The sequence below is a fragment of the Zeus faber genome (genome assembly GCF_960531495.2).
Source record: "Zeus faber genome assembly, chromosome: 22".
Lineage (NCBI taxonomy): Eukaryota > Metazoa > Chordata > Actinopteri > Zeiformes > Zeidae > Zeus > Zeus faber.
The window spans coordinates 23,768,076-23,784,075 of NC_137209.1; the positions used below are offsets into that span (position 1 = coordinate 23,768,076).

The 16,000-nt window shown below is 41.5% G+C and overlaps 1 protein-coding gene across 2 annotated transcripts; it reads left to right on the forward strand.

Annotated features, from left to right (window-relative positions):
- Positions 1-1,158: 1,158 nt before the first annotated feature.
- Positions 1,159-12,432, forward strand: ccnb3 (cyclin B3). 2 transcript variants are annotated; one of them, XM_080022888.1, is made up of 12 exons: positions 1,159-1,230; positions 2,878-2,966; positions 3,436-3,519; positions 4,724-4,875; positions 5,164-5,305; positions 5,652-5,750; positions 5,998-6,090; positions 6,717-6,854; positions 7,210-7,365; positions 7,675-7,824; positions 8,078-8,208; positions 11,957-12,432. In XM_080022888.1, exons 2-12 carry the CDS (start codon positions 2,895-2,897, stop codon positions 12,024-12,026), a joined length of 1,287 nt encoding a protein of 428 aa, XP_079879014.1. In that variant the 5' UTR covers positions 1,159-1,230; positions 2,878-2,894; the 3' UTR covers positions 12,027-12,432. The 2 variants fall into 2 exon arrangements, with proteins under 2 accessions (XP_079879014.1, XP_079879015.1); XM_080022889.1 differs by having other exon boundaries at positions 1,210-1,294.
- Positions 12,433-16,000: the final 3,568 nt, after the last annotated feature.

Consider the following 16,000-nt stretch of genomic DNA (forward strand, 5'->3'; position numbering starts at 1 on the left):
TTCGCTATTTAAACTACTGTTATTATGAGTAGTATTAACCTTACTTAACATATTTCTTTCCGTGTGTATTTACATTTCACATTATTTTGTATCATTATTTTTATTTTTATGATTATAATTATCATTGTTATTGTTAGTATTATGATTTTAATGATTATTATGATGATGACGATTCTTCTTCTTTTCTCCTTGTTCTTCTTCTTATTATTATTATTATGATTATTATTATGATTATTATGATTATTATTATGATTATTATTATAATTGTTATGATTATTATGATTATGATAATTGTTATTATTATGATTATTATTATTGTTATGATTATTATTATTGTTGTTGTTATTATTATTATTATCGTTATTATTATTGTTATTATTATTATGATTATTATGATTATGATTATTATTATGATTATTATTGTTATTATTATGATTATGATTCTTATTATTATGATAATGATTATCGTTATTATTATTATGATTATGATTGTTATTATGATTATTAATATTATTATGATTATGATTATTATGATTATTATGATTATTATTATGATTATTATCATTATGATTATTATTATTAGTATTATTATTGTTATTATCATTATTATTATTATGATTATTATCATTATGATTATTATTATGATTATAAACATGTGTTGGGTCCGTTTGTTGATTTGTTTCGGTTTATCCCTGTGTCTCATGCTGCGTTCCAACAACCATCCATAATCGGAAATTTCAGTGCCGTCGTTGGCACTTCCCCCGTTGAGCTCCTTGTCTGTGAGCTGGAAACATGGAGTCCGGAGTCTTCAGCATCATCTCTGTACCTGGATGGGAACTACAGAGTAGGAGTGTTTTCCATCCAAGTTCAACTTGTTTCAAATAAAAACCCATGCTTCATTGGTTACCGCGTGTGCCGCCGTGCTGCCGTGTTGACAGCCTGCGCTCTCCCGGGCGTGGTGCCCGGGGATTCCCCCTGGAAAGCACCTTGGACGGCCCTTCCTTCACCCCGTCCCAGGCGGGATGGATGAGTTGTCGGAGTTTCAGGGGCCTTCGAAACGCAGCATCATAACAAGCGCATTCCAGGGCGCTCCGTGATTGGCCGCTCGGACCGGGGCCCCGGCCAATCAGAGCTCGGCTCAACAGTTTGAATCGCAGTGCGTCGTGTGTGTGAAGCGGAATGAGAAGCAGCTCCGTGCAGATCCGAAGGATTTACTCCATCATCACTGCAGTGAGATCACCTTCTACTAAATACTACTAACTACTTTTATCAAACTCTCCGGTTTTAATCAAAGGTGGTAAAACAATTTCACGTGTAAACGCTGCATCGGTTTAAATCTGGTCCTTTTTTTACGTTTTCTAACGTAAATGGGTAATGCATGTGTGTGTTTTTATGTTTTTTATGTGTATGCGTTATGTATGTATGTATGTATGTATGTATGGATGTATGGATGTATGTATGCATGTATGCATGTATGCATGTATGCATGTATGTATGTATGTATGTATGGATGTATGTATGGATGTATGGATGTATGGATGGATGTATGTATGTATGGATGTATGTATGTATGTATGGATGGATGGATGGATGGATGGATGGATGTATGTATGTATGTATGTATGTACAGTATGTATGTATGGATGGATGGATGGATGGATGGATGGATGGATGTATGTATGTATGGATGTGCGTGCGCGTGTATGCATTATCTGTGTGTGTTTATGCAGTATGTGTGTGTAGCAGTATGTGTATCTGCATTGTGTGTTGTGCAGTGTGTAGTGTGTGTGTAGCAGTATCTGTGTCTGCATTATGTATGTGTGTGTTTATGCAGTTCAAGTTCAAGATTCAAGAGGTTTATTTGACATATACATATAATGTACATACGTTCATACATATACATACGTTCATACATCTCCATACGTTCATACATATACTGTACATACGTTCATACATATACATATGTTCATACATATGTATGCATTCATACAAATACTGTACATACGTTCATACATCTACATACGTTCATACATATACATACGTTCATACATATATACATGCATACATATAATGTACATACGTTCATACATATACATATGTTCATACATATGTATACATTCATACAAATACTGTACATATGTTCATACATATACATACGTTCATACATACATATATACATTCATACATACACTGTACATACGTTCATACATATCCATACGTTCATACATATCCATACATTCATACATATATATACATTCATACATATACTGTACATACGTTCATACATCTCCATATGTTCATACATATCTGCAGTGAAATGTCATGACACCTGGTGATGAGGCACAATAAGCTCTAGAAATACTAAAATGTGTGTAATGGACACGAGGTGCTCGCGCAGGCGGCCGCAAGGGGCGGAGCCACAATGTTGATTCTGCTTCTATAATCATATACGAGAATTAATTGTCTGTGTTGTATGAAATATACATTTAAATCCTCCTCAATGAAACTTACCTTAACTTACATCCACCACTGAGCTCACAGAGTACAAGTCCTGGCTGTTAAAACTGTTGTGTGTGTGTGTGTGTGTGTGTGTGTGTGTGTGTGTGTGTGTGTGTGTGTGTGTGTGTGTGTGTGTGTGTGTGTGTGTGTGTGTGTGTGTGTGTGTGTGTGTGTGTGTGTGGCATTATTGATTTATGTGTTTTTTTTTATTCAGCACATAGAGATGAACTTAAAATATAAAACACTCAGACGTTCATCAGCAGTAAAAGCAAATGGAGGTGGATTTAACTTGTATATTATTATTTAGTTTTCTTATTCCACTGCAGCTTCTTTTTGAATGTGGGACATGGAGATCATGTTTTCTACTCTTTCCTCCAGAGTGCACCAGGGCCACCATGCCGATCACCCGGGGGCAGAAACCCGTCACCAGGAGCAAAATCCCAAAACTGGGGAAGAATGAGTGTCAGGTGAAGGACGGGCGGGGCCGGGGGCGGGGGCCGGGCGGGGCAGCGCCAAACAGGAAGGGAGACGTGGGGGGCCAATCAGTAGAGGGTTTAACCCTGCGGCCACGCCCACTACAGTGCTCCTTATGTTGTTTTATCCAGTTTGTTTTCCACACTGGAACACGGCTTGTGAACAGGTTGATATTTACACGTCTGTACAGTTTCTGGTTTTTGACTTGAATTATTAATCTGTTATTGCTCCGTTTATTCTTCACGTTCTTCTTCTTTCTGGGGCCTTAAGAAACCCAAACCCACCAAACGTTGCACACTCGTCAGCCTCGGTGTGGCCTTACATATTCTATGGGTCCAGTGTGTGGGCGTGGCAAATTGATTTCAATGATTAAAAAAAAAAACAACTTAATAATTATTATGGTTTTATTGTTTTATTGTATGTTACAATTTTTTCTATTTTTGACTTGTGACTGTGTGTCAGGAGGAGGGCCCCCAGGTGAAGAGGGTGTCGTCCCCCGCCCTTGGAGCCCCGACGAAGAGGCCGGCCTTCAGCGACATCACCAACGTGAGTCCTGGGCTCGGTCTGAGGGTTTGTGAGGAGGAGGAGGAGGAGGAGGAGGAGGAAGATGAAGACGATCCTCCACCACCTCCGGACGATTCCGGGTGGAAACCAGAACGACCTGGAGAATTTCACCAAACGTTTGGGCGTGGCGTCACGCCGGTGGACACAGTGTCAGATCTGATCCATTTGAAGAATGTTTTGAGCCTCATATTTCAACCTTAACGTTGGTTCATTCACTCTCTGGACATATGAAACATCTGGATGCGACTCACTCTGTGCGATTCTGCATTCTGATTGGCCGACAGCAGCAACCAGCGGTCGATAATTTCGGAACAACGACGCCAATCTGATTATGACGAGCATTGCCACGGCAACCGCTTCTCCACTTGGTTTTGCGTCCCCGGTCCGGCGCCGCCTACGCTCGCGGGTGGTGCTGTCTGGTGACCCTTGTTGAACATGAATTTAGTACTTACGCCAAATTTGGCCGCGCTGCGCCTCCGAGCGTTTTCCAGCCACCGACACGTTAAGAACACGGCGGCTCCATCCGGACGGAGGGACGTGACTGAGTGGAACGTTGGGTTCGGCGCTTTGAGGAATCGTCCGCTTTTGGTGCTTCAATTTGGCGCTGGAGGTTTCCTCCGAGGGGAAAAAGTGGAGTGCACCAAGGAGATCCGTTGGTCGTGGAAACGCACGTCAACAGACCAGGGAAGTGAAGCCACGCCCTGCACCACGGAAACGGAAATATTTTTTTAAAGCCCAGTGAGAACAGAATAGAATGTTAATTGTATTAATATATAAAAATCTCCGTGGTCACGTTGTTGGATATGGGATGCATTGTGATGTTCAGCTGTGTGGCGTCGTGGCTTCATGGCATCACGGCCTCATGACGTCATGGCTTCATGGCGTCATGACGTCATGGCTTCGTGGCGTCGTGGCGTCCTTCTCAGGTGATGGGGACGGTAGCTCAGGAGGTAGAGCTGGTCGTCCAGTGATCTAAAGGTTGCTGGTTGGATCCCAGGCTCCTCCTGCTAGCATGCTGTAGTGTCCTTGAGCAAGACACTTAACCCCTCATTGCTCCTGATGGCTGCGTCCGTCGCTGTTTGAATAATTGTAAGTGGCTTTGGATAAAAGCGTCTGATCAATGACTAAATGTAAATGTAAATGTGAAGGTAGAACATGGATGATCCTTTGTGCCCGTGCTCCGCAGGCCCACAAGGTCCAGATCAGCCTCCCAGGGAAGAAGCTGACGGGGAAACTGAAGAAACCGGCAGCTCCACCCAAAGCAGCAGAGGCAGCGGCTCCACCCAAAGCCGCAGCCTCCATCTCGGTGGCCGCGCGGTTCCGAGCCACCCTGAAAAAGTAACTCCGCCCTTCTTCTCCTCCCTCTTGTTTTCCTGGAAACATGGACGCCGGTCCTGCCAGGCGGTTTCGTCACTCTTTATGGAGTGACTCCAAAACTGGAAAGGTTGTTTTGAATGGTTGGTGTCTCTGTCATATGGTGACGTAGTTAAATGTCTTGACGGAGCGTTTTAACAATTAAATAATGTCCTTATCTGGTCTCCATCGCTTATTTTAGTTTCTAGTTATAATTGATCCAAGATGGCCGCAGCTGACCGTCCCTCCTCTTTCTTCTCCTTCCTCCATCAGGTCGTCCTCCGTCAGCTCAGAGGGAGCGAGCGGCAAGGCTGAGCGTCCCAAGCGGGTCGTGGCGGCGGCTCCAGCCGAAGAACTGGTGGCCGCCGCGCCCCCTGCTGGCCGGGAGCCACCGGCACACCTCCAGAGGCCCCCGGTGAGGATGGGTGGAGGGTTGGATTCCCCGTTTATGTTTTGCTTGGAGGTTCCTGACGACCGGTGAACGATGAGCTGGTTCGATTCTGTGGAAACACTCACTGTGAGTGTTGGCCACGCCCACACACCCAAGTTTACTGCGTGGGCGTGGCCAACACGCTCGGCTGCGCTGCGTGGGCGTGGCCAACACTCAGTTGGTTCCAGGTTCTGTTTGGACGTGCGTGGAACGTGTGTGGCTGGAAGATTCCATCAGAACAAATGTTTTTTTCATTTCATTTTTTATTTTGTTGTTGTGGTTTTGTGGTTTCTGTCTTTGATGGGGTCTCTCTCTCCGCTCCCGTCCTCAGATCCCAGAGCAGTTCGACGTGGACTCTGAGCACCAGGACGACGTCTTCATGAGCCCTGAGTACGCCAAGGACATCTTCGACCACCTGCGTCGCCGGGAGGTGTGTGCGTGTGTTTAATAATAATGTGTAATATATAATATGAGGCATTTACTCTTTCTTTTTATTTAATATATTTTATTCCCAATTTTCACTATTTTTCAACATTATTTTGAGCTTTTTATTCGTCACTAACTGTTGGTCCCTGGCCAAGACACAGGTTGTGATTGGAATTTCATCAGATTTTGTTTCCACATAATTGGGAACAAATGTTAAAATGTTAAAGCTGATGTGCTGTTTGTTTGTTCAGGAGCAGTTTGTTCTGGTGGACTACATGGACCAGCAGCCCAGCCTGACCCCCGGGATGAGGGCCATCCTGGTGGACTGGCTGGTGGAGGTCCAGGTCGGTTCATCATGGTCATCATCATCATCATCATCATCATCATCATCATCATAATAATTAATAATAAATTAATTCCAGGCAGCTTTATTAGCTTCTTTTATTAGTATTTATATCCTCACGTTTTGTACGAAAGGCTCATTCAAAGTGCTTATTTCATGAACTTAAATGAACGCAAAGATGGATAGAAGCATAGAAATGGGGGAAAATAAAAACAGATTAAAAGAGTCTCAAGTACATTTATTAACAATAATATTAATAATTGGGTTTTACAGTTTGAACAATTTAAAATGACTAAAAGGTGTAATGACATTCATTACACCTGACATCATGGAACATAATGTTGCAATACGATTATTTATTATCTTTATTATTATTATTTATTTATATTTATTTGTGTATATTTATTAATTGTTATTATTTATAATATTATAATTTAAGCTACAACATTGAAAGAGACAAAAGTTTAAAACCTAGCATAATAGAAATAATCAGATAAATATGATAAAATGTTGTATTAATGATGTTTGTTTATAAGAAATAAACAGTTTGCCATATGGAAAGAAAGGTGAGAAGAGTTTGTACTTTTTACATTCCTCCCTTTTTGACCTTTGACCTCCTGCGTCCAGGAGAACTTTGAGCTGAACCACGAGACGCTGTACCTGGCGGTCAAGCTGACTGACCACTTCCTGGCGCGCGCCCCCGTCCAGCGGGAGGTGCTGCAGCTCATCGGCTCCACCGCCATGCTGGTGGCCTCCAAGTTCGAGGTGAGGGCGGTGGCCCCTCCCCCGGGGGTCGTGCATGGGTCTGCAGGGGGCGTGGCACAGAAGACGCTTTGGAAGTTTTTATTGTCTCGCTTGTTTTTTAAAATGTTTTATTTCATGTCATATTTGGGTCCTGAATCCGACCATTTTGTGCGTTAAATATATCTAAAATATATTTATGTATACATAAAATCTTTTTTTTTTTTTCAAGTATTTTAGGTATCTATTTTTATTGTAAATATTTAAAGTTAAAATATTTCTACTTCATTGTCGCAAAAATAGATTTAACCTTTTTCTTTATTTTTATTTTTTTTTATATGCATATTCCTGCCCTCCTCCTCTTCCCATGATGCACCAGGAGCGGAACCAGCCGTGCGTCGAGGACTTCCTGTACATCTGCGATGACGCCTACAAGCATGAGGAGATGATCGCCATGGAAACCAGGATGCTGCAGGTGCTGGACTTTGACATCAGCATTCCCATCTCCTACCGCTTCCTGCGGCGCTACGCAAAGGTTCCCACTTATTATTATTATTATCATTTTTGTCATCATTATATTATTATTGTTGTTATTATTATCATTATTATCGTCGTTATTATTATCGTTATATAGATACGTCTTCATTGTAGTTTCTGCCTAGTGCCACCAGATGGTACCACTACCTCACATAATCTGTCATCTTTTTGTTTTTTAATGTGAAATCTGACATTTGTTTGGTCATTTGTGTTTTTTCTTCACAAACATGTTTAAATGAGCACATTTTATTCCCATTTTGTCTGTTTATTTTCATCAAACACATGTCAAAACGTGTCTTTCTGACAGTGCGCTGGCGTGGCCATGGACACGCTAACGCTAGCGCGCTACGTGTGCGAGCTCAGTCTGTACAACATGGACCTGGTGGGCGAGCGCGGCTCCAAGATGGCCGCCGCCTGCCTGCTGGTCGCCCTGGTAACCAAACAGCTGGGAGGATGGGTGAGTCGTCTGTCTGTCTGTCTGTCTGTCTGTCTGTCTGTCTGTGGTTTGACCCTGTCTCTCTCTCCTGCAGTCTCCCCTCCTCCTCTTCCACTCTGGGTGTGTCTGTCTGTCTGTCTGTCTATCTGTCTGTCTGTGGTTTGACCCTGTCTCTCTCTCCTGCAGTCTCCCCTCCTCCTCTTCCACTCCGGGTGTGTCTGTCTGTCTGTCTGTCTGCCTGTCTGTGGTTTGACCCTGTCTCTCTCTCCTGCAGTCTCCCCTCCTCCTCTTCCACTCCGGGTATCACGTCTCTGACCTGTCTCACCTCGTCCTGAAGCTTCACTCCATGATGTCGTCGCCGCCGGACGACAAACTGCGAGCGGTGCGAAGCAAGTACTCCCACAAGTAAGAACACAACAGTACTGCTACTTAAGTACTACTACTCTAGATTAATATGCTCTACCGAATGTTTCTCAAGATTAACACTTTAATACTACTCCAGATTAAGATTACTCTACTCAATACTACTCTACTTAATATTACCCAAGTAATACTACTCTACTTAATACTACTCAAGTAATACCTTCTCTAGATTAATACTACTCTACTTAATACTACTCAAGTAATACCACACTAGATTAATACTACTCTACCTAATATTACTCAAGTAATACTACTCTAGATTAATGCTACTCTAAAATAATACTATATAATAAAATATATAGTACTAAAATAATAATACTAATAATACTAAATAATCAATACTACTTTAAATTATTGCTACTCTGAAGAAATACTACTTTAAATTAATAGTACTCTCAATAAATACCACTCTACTTAATACTACTCAAGTAATACTAGATTAATGTTACTCTCCTTAATACTCCAAAAGTTCAAAGTGTTTTATTAGTCAAGTGTACAGTACAACACAAGGTGCTTGTGTACGGTGACGTTCTTGGGGCACAAAACACAACAACTGAGTAGTGGCATAAAAAGATCAAATAACGGCAAAGATGAGGAGGGAAACATTTTTTAACATAAAATAAGAGTCAAATATAAAAAAAGAGGAGGAGTCGATGTTACAAATACAAGAGGTCCCAGTGTATGTACATCAAATGAAAATAAAAATCCTAAAACGGAAACTTAAATAATTGGAGCGTTGTAGCAGTTCCAACAGAAACAGGTCAGTGTACTGCACAAGACATGGATGTAAATATCAATATATCAATATAAAGTGAAGTACTGCTGCTGGACGTGTACATGTAGTTGTGGTGACGTACATTCAACTGACAGAGCTGACGACAGATGTTGCAGCTTGAGAAGCCTGAGGGTAAAAAGTGTTGGTGAGGCTGGTCGTCCGCTAACGTTCAGCAGACGGCAGCGGCCTGAGCAGTCAGCAGCCTGAGCAGTCAGCAGCCTGAGCAGTCAGCAGCCTGAGCAGTCAGCAGCCTGGGTGGCTGTCATCCTTTATGACTTTCCTGAGGCGCCGTGCGGTACATGCCTTGCTCGGAGGGGAGGTGGCGGCCGATGATGCCCTCCGCTGTCTTCGCCGCCCTCTGGAGCGCCTGGCGATCACCAGGCGGTGATGCGGCCGGTAAGAATGCCCTCGATGGTGCATCGGTAGAAGCTGGTGAGAGTCCTGACGGACATGCCAAACTTCTTGAGTCTCCTCAGGAAGAATCGTCGCTTTTGGGCAGTTTTTATTGCCGCGTCCGGTTGCCTGGACCAGGAGAGGTCATCGCTGATGGACACACCGAGGAACTTGAAGCAGGAGACTCTCTCCACTTCAGCTCGGTCGATGTGGATGTTGTTTCCTGTCGTCCACCATCATCTCTTTAGTTTTGCAGACGTTGAGAGAGAGAGGTTGTTATTCTGGCACCATGTTGCCAAGACGCTGACCTCCTCTCTGTAGGAGGACTCATCGTTGTTGGAGATGACACTCAGGAGGGTGGTGTCGTCCGCAACTTCAGGATGGTGTTGGTGCTGCGCCTGGCACATAGTCCTGTGTGAACAGGGCAGGAGGGGACTCAGTACGCAGCCCTGCAGGGCTCCGGTGCTCAGGGTCAGTGCAGAGGAGAAGATGTTTCTCATTCTCGCCACCCGGGGTCTGCCCGTCAGGAAGACCAGGATCCAGTTACAGAGGGAGGTGTTAAGACCCAGGACCCTGAGCTTAGTGGGCACAATTGTGTTGAGCGCTGAGCTGTCATCTACAAACAGCATCCTCACGTATGTGTTGCTCTTGTCCAGGTGGGAGAGGGTGGTGTGCACTGCCAGGGCGATGGCGTCGTCCGTAGATCTGTTCAGGTGATATGCAAATTGAAGGGTGTCCAGGGTGTCAGGAAGGGAGGAGCAGATGTGGGCTCTGACGAGTCGCTCGAAGCACTTCATGATGGTAGAGGTCAGCGCTACGGGGCCATAGTCATTCAGGCAGGTGATGGGTTGTTTCTTCGGTACCGGGACAATGGTTGTCTGTTTGAAGCAGGTGGGGGCTGTAGACTGGATCAGGGAGAGGTTGAATATAGAGGTGAGTACCTCCGCCAGCTGGTCGGCGCACGCTATGAGGACATGGCCTGGAACGCCATCAGGCCCTGGAGACTTGCGAGGGTTTACTCTTTTAAGAGCTCTCCTCACGTCAGCCACAGACAGGAACAGAGTGCAGTCATCCTGGTCCTCCGCTAGCCTCGCAGCTGGGATGGTGTTGCTTGCCTCAAACGGTCCAGCTTGTCCCCGTAGGCTCCTTTGGCATCTCCGACGGCTTCCCGACAGTCATATCTGGACTTCCTCAAGGTCTGAGCTTGGCACAGACATCACCATGAACCCAGGGCTTCTGGTTGGGGAAGGTCCTGACCGTGACTCTCGGGACGACGTCATCAATGCACTTGGAGATGTCGCTGAGACAGAGTCTGTGTCTGCATCCATGTCCCCATCAGCTGCAACACAGAACAACAGTCCTGCAGAGTGGCAGTGGATCCTCACTCCAGCGTTGGACTGTTCGACAAACCAAAAGTAATACTACTCTAGGTTAATGCGACTCTGCATCAATACGACCTTAAATTATACTACTCTAATGCAACTATAAATAAATACTACTTTAAGTTAATACTACTCTAAATAAATACGACCTTAAATTAATGACTCTGAAGAAATACTACTCTATATAACTACTGCCTTAAATAACAATTACTTTAAACGAATGCTACTTTAAATACTTTAAATAACTTTATTCATGCTTTGCATCCGAGTGAATTATACTCTGATCATTTAAAGAACTGAATTATACCATTACTATTTCAATGAGAGTGAAATATTACATCAGAAGTGGACAAGACAGTGAGTACATGGATGCTTTAAATAACCGTGAAGTACACCAGTAATACTTCAACATCAATGAAGAAAGGTAGAGAAAATAATCAGGAGGGAATTTGTAATTGGCTCAGTTCCGTGTTGGAGGAGTTGAGTGTGTGGAGGGTGAGATGGCCACGCCCACTGCCACGCCCACTGCCACAACACACTGACCCTCCCACATCAAATATTAAATATCAAACATCAAATATTAAATATCAAACATCAAATAAAAAATATCAAACATCAAATATAACGTCAGTATTATAGAGGGTGAGACATGAGACATGAGGGTGTGTGTGTGTGTGTGTGTGTGTGTGTGTGTGTGTGTGGGTGTGGGTGTGTGTGTTGTGTTTCACAGTGTGTGTGTGTGTTGTTGTGTTTCACAGTGTGTGTGTGTGTGTGTGTGTTGTTGTGTTTCAGGGGGTGTGTTGTTGTTGTGTTTCACAGTGTGTTGTTGTTGTTGTGTTTCAGGGGGTGTGTTGTTGTTGTGTTTCAGGGGGTGTGTTGTTGTTGCTGTATTCAGGGTGTGTGTGTTGTTGTTGCTGTATTCAGGGGGTGTGTGTTGTTGTTGTGTTTCACAGTGTGTTGTTGTGTTTCAGGGGGTGTGTGTTGTTGTGTTTCAGGGGGTGTGTTGTTGTTGCTGTATTCAGGGGGTGTGTGTTGTTGTTGTGTTTCAGGGGGTGTGTGTTGTTGTTGTGTTTCAGGGGGTGTGTGTTGTTGTTGTGTTTCAGGGGGTGTGTGTTGTTGTTGTGTTTCAGGGGGTGTGTGTTGTTGCTGTGTTTCAGGGTGTGTTGTTGCTGTGTTTCAGGGTGTTTTTTGAAGTGGCGTCTCTTCCGCTCGTGGACATTGACGTCCTGCAGAGGGCTCTGGCAGAGTGACCCAGCCGCCTCATCTCTGTACATACCTGAAGATGTCAATATGTTTGTATTCATGGACTTTATATTTATGTGGATGTCGTCCGTTCCTCCGCTGCCGTTTGCAGCTTTTCCTTCATTTAGCCGCGAGTCAATGTTTGGGGCCAGTTTTAAAACCGTGGCTGAACTGAGCTGAAATGCTCCTTTCAATGTTTACCATTTTAGATGTTTATAAATAATCTTTTTTGTGACCATTGTCAACCCCTAATCCTTGGAATTGTAAATATCAACATGGCAGCCGCTGGTATTCATCCCAATCCAAGATGGTGGCCATGTCTAATGCATTTTTTACCGGTTTTGTTATTTTCGGCATTTTTATGTTGTTATCATGGAAAAATGGCTGTTGAACATGCTGTTTAAAATAAAGAGTTTTACATGTCTCATAAACTTGGATTTATTTTTCTTTTTTTTTTTAAGGACCCATAGACAATGTAATTATTATGGCTCATGCATTAGAAAGCGCTCCAAGCAGGAGGCGATGCCGCGTTCACGGGACCTGGGAAAACGTATTTGTGTTGGAAGCGGTGCTGGGTTCAAGGGAACTTGAGAAACTGTAATTTGTGTCGGAAGCGATGCTGCGTTCGTGGGAACTCGGAAAACTAATCTCCGTCGGAAGTGATGTGGCATTGATGGCATCGCGGAAAGCAAATTATTTCCGGAAGCGGTGCTGCGTACACAGGATCTCGGAAAACTCATTAGTGTCGGAAGTGATGCTGCAATCGTGGGAACTCCGAAAAAATGAATTTGTATCAGAAGCCATATCTCATCATTTATATGATGAGTTATAACCAAATTAAAAATAACCACATTTTTTGATGGCTTCACAAAGTTGTATCACCTGGTCTCAACGGTGTTTTCATCCAAACTTGTGAACACTCCACCTGCTTAGTCCAACGTTACACTGACAGCAACAGGCGGAAAATTAATCCTGGTTTAGAATTTTAAAACCATTTAAGCCAAAAAATTAATTTCAACTCTTAAAATTAAAAGATAAACCTGAGCTAAATCCTGCCACCCACCGACATACATTCATACGTACATGTACATACGTTCATACGTACATGTACGTACGTTCATACACAGACGTTCATACGTATATGCAGCGAAGTGTCATGACACCTGGTGATTACGCACAATTAGCTCTATAAGCTCAAAAATACTAAAATGCTTGTAATCGACACGAGGCGCTCGCGCGGGCGGCCGCAAGGGGCAGCGCCACAAATATTAAAATGTTAGTATGTTATGTTATCAGTATATTTTATTATTAGTATACTATAATATAATATAGTAATTCTATCATATACTAATAATATAAGTATACTAAAATATTATATTATAATACAACCATATGATATTATTAGTATGTAATAACAGTATATTACATTATTACTATATTATGTTATTGTATAGTGTATTATAAGTATATTATTATATTATATTATTGGTGTTAAGTGTACTGAGCCTGAGGTGCCGTCTGCTCTGGCGCCATCTAGTGGACATCGTGTTTAATATTAGTATATTATTATATCGGATTCTATTACAAGTATATTATATTATTAGTATATTATATTACTATATCATATAATTAGTATATTATAAAAGTATATTATCTTAGTATATTATATTAGTATATTATATCATTATTATATGAGTTATTATATTATATTAGTATCTTTTAACATTTAAAAAGAGGAAGAACATTACTTGGTGGATGGAATGTTGCTTCCTCCCTCTCGTGGTACAAATATGAACCACATCTTAATTGAAATAAAAATTCATGGTTTAAGGATTTAAGGTTTGAAGAGTTTCAGGTGATTAAGCTCAACTTCATTTCTATTCCACGCTTGAAAACACACCAATGCAAAGTGCCGCAAAAGAAGGAAGAAATCAAATGGAAAATAAGTTAAAACAGAGTGAGAATGAAATACAACTTGAGATGAATGAGATGAATAAAACAAATGAATTTAAAAACTAAAAAAACTAAAGAATAACAAATGAATAAAATACGAATGAAAACATTTAATGAACACAAAGGAAATAAAGAACAAAAGCAAAACGGACAGAATGAACAAAGACACTCAGTGGCGCCCTCCAGCGGCCAAAGCTGAGCATGAAACCCCGAGTCCTTGAAATGACGTTTCAATCCAAACAAGAAAAACAAGAAAAACAAGCAAAACAAGAAAAACAAACAAACAAGAAAAACAAGAAAAACAAGCAAAACAAGAAAAACAAGCAAAACAAGAAAAACAAACAAACAAGAAAAACAAGCAAAACAAGAAAAACAAGCAAAACAAGCAAAACAAGAAAAACAAGCAAAACAAACAAACAAGAAAAACAAGCAAAACAAGCAAAACAGGAAAAACAAGCAAAACAAGCAAAACAAGAAAAACAAGCAAAACAAACAAACAAGAAAAACAAGAAAAACAAGAAAAACAAGCAAAACAACCATTTCTTCCACTCGACGCTGCAGGATCAACGACAAAAAGACAAATAAATGAAATATGTATTTTTGATGAAATCACAGAAATGAAACAAAAGGTTAAATGAAGAGAAATTATAAAGACATAAGAGTGCAATTTATAATAATAATAATAATAATAATAATAATAATAATAAGAAGAAGAAGAAGACGAAGAAGAAGAAGAAGAAGAAGAAGAATAGACTTCATTCAAAGAAAACGTCACGTTTTTCAACCTGACGTTTTTCGAAAGTATATTTTGAACTTTTTCAACATAGCTGAGTATGACCTTTTCCACATCGTATAGCCTGACACTTTTTGACATAGTATATAGAATGATGTTTTTTGACATACTATGTCAGTTTTGAACATAGTATATTTTGACGTTTTTCAATGTTGGATACTATGACATTTCTAAACAGTATATTATGGTATTTTTAACCTTTGTATATTTTCACTTGTTTTGACATGGTATAGTATGAAGTTTTTCGACAGAGTAAATTTTGACATATTTGGATATATTATAGTATGACGTTTTTCAATTTAGACATTTGTCAACACAGTATATTTTGACGTTTTTTGCCATAGTCCCCATGAGTTTTGTAGCTCCAATATCCAGAAAAATGACTGTTCTGGATAGATATGTGTACAACAATCTGTATATCAAAGCTGATCATTATTGTTGTTGTTGTTGTTGTTGTTGTTGTTGTTGTTGTTATCATTATGAGCGGTCCAGCACGAAGTGCGGGAATCCTTTGAATTGTTTTTGATCAGATTATTATTATTCAAACCATTCTCCGGCTGAAGGTGCTGCCGCTCAGAGACCGTGAAACAGGAAATGGATGAATTGTATTTGGGGCAGCCCAGACATGCAGTGGTCCAAGTTTGATGAACATTGGACCATATCTGTAAGAGGCATTAGGACAAGAACAAGATGTTGATGATGATGATGAGTAGTACCCTGGACCAACCTGTACTACCCTGTACCATCCTGCGCTACCTTGTACTATGCTCTCTATTTTCTGCTGTCCCCATGTTGCTGCTGGAACAATGTAAATTTCCCCGGTGTAGGACTAATAAAGATTTATCTTATCTTATCTTATTTTACTAACCTGTACAGCCCCTGGAAAGCCTGTACTACCCTGTACTACTCTGTACTACCCTGGAGTACCCTGTACTACCTTAGACCACCCCAGACTCAGCCTAATCTCTATTCATCACCAAATCAGCCTTGAAATTCATGTGATGTGGCCGTAGGTTGAGTCCATTTACTGTTTATCAGACTGGAATCAAACATCCATCAAATCAGCACATTAACAGGAAGGAACTGCATCGTTTCTCAACCTTTAGAGCAAATCGTTCAAGGGAGGCAACTTTTGCTGCATCCAAAATGGCATACTATCTTTAGTACGACCAATTAGTGTTTAGTATGTCTCAAACCACAGTATGCTAAAAGTACCAGGATGACATACAGTATCCG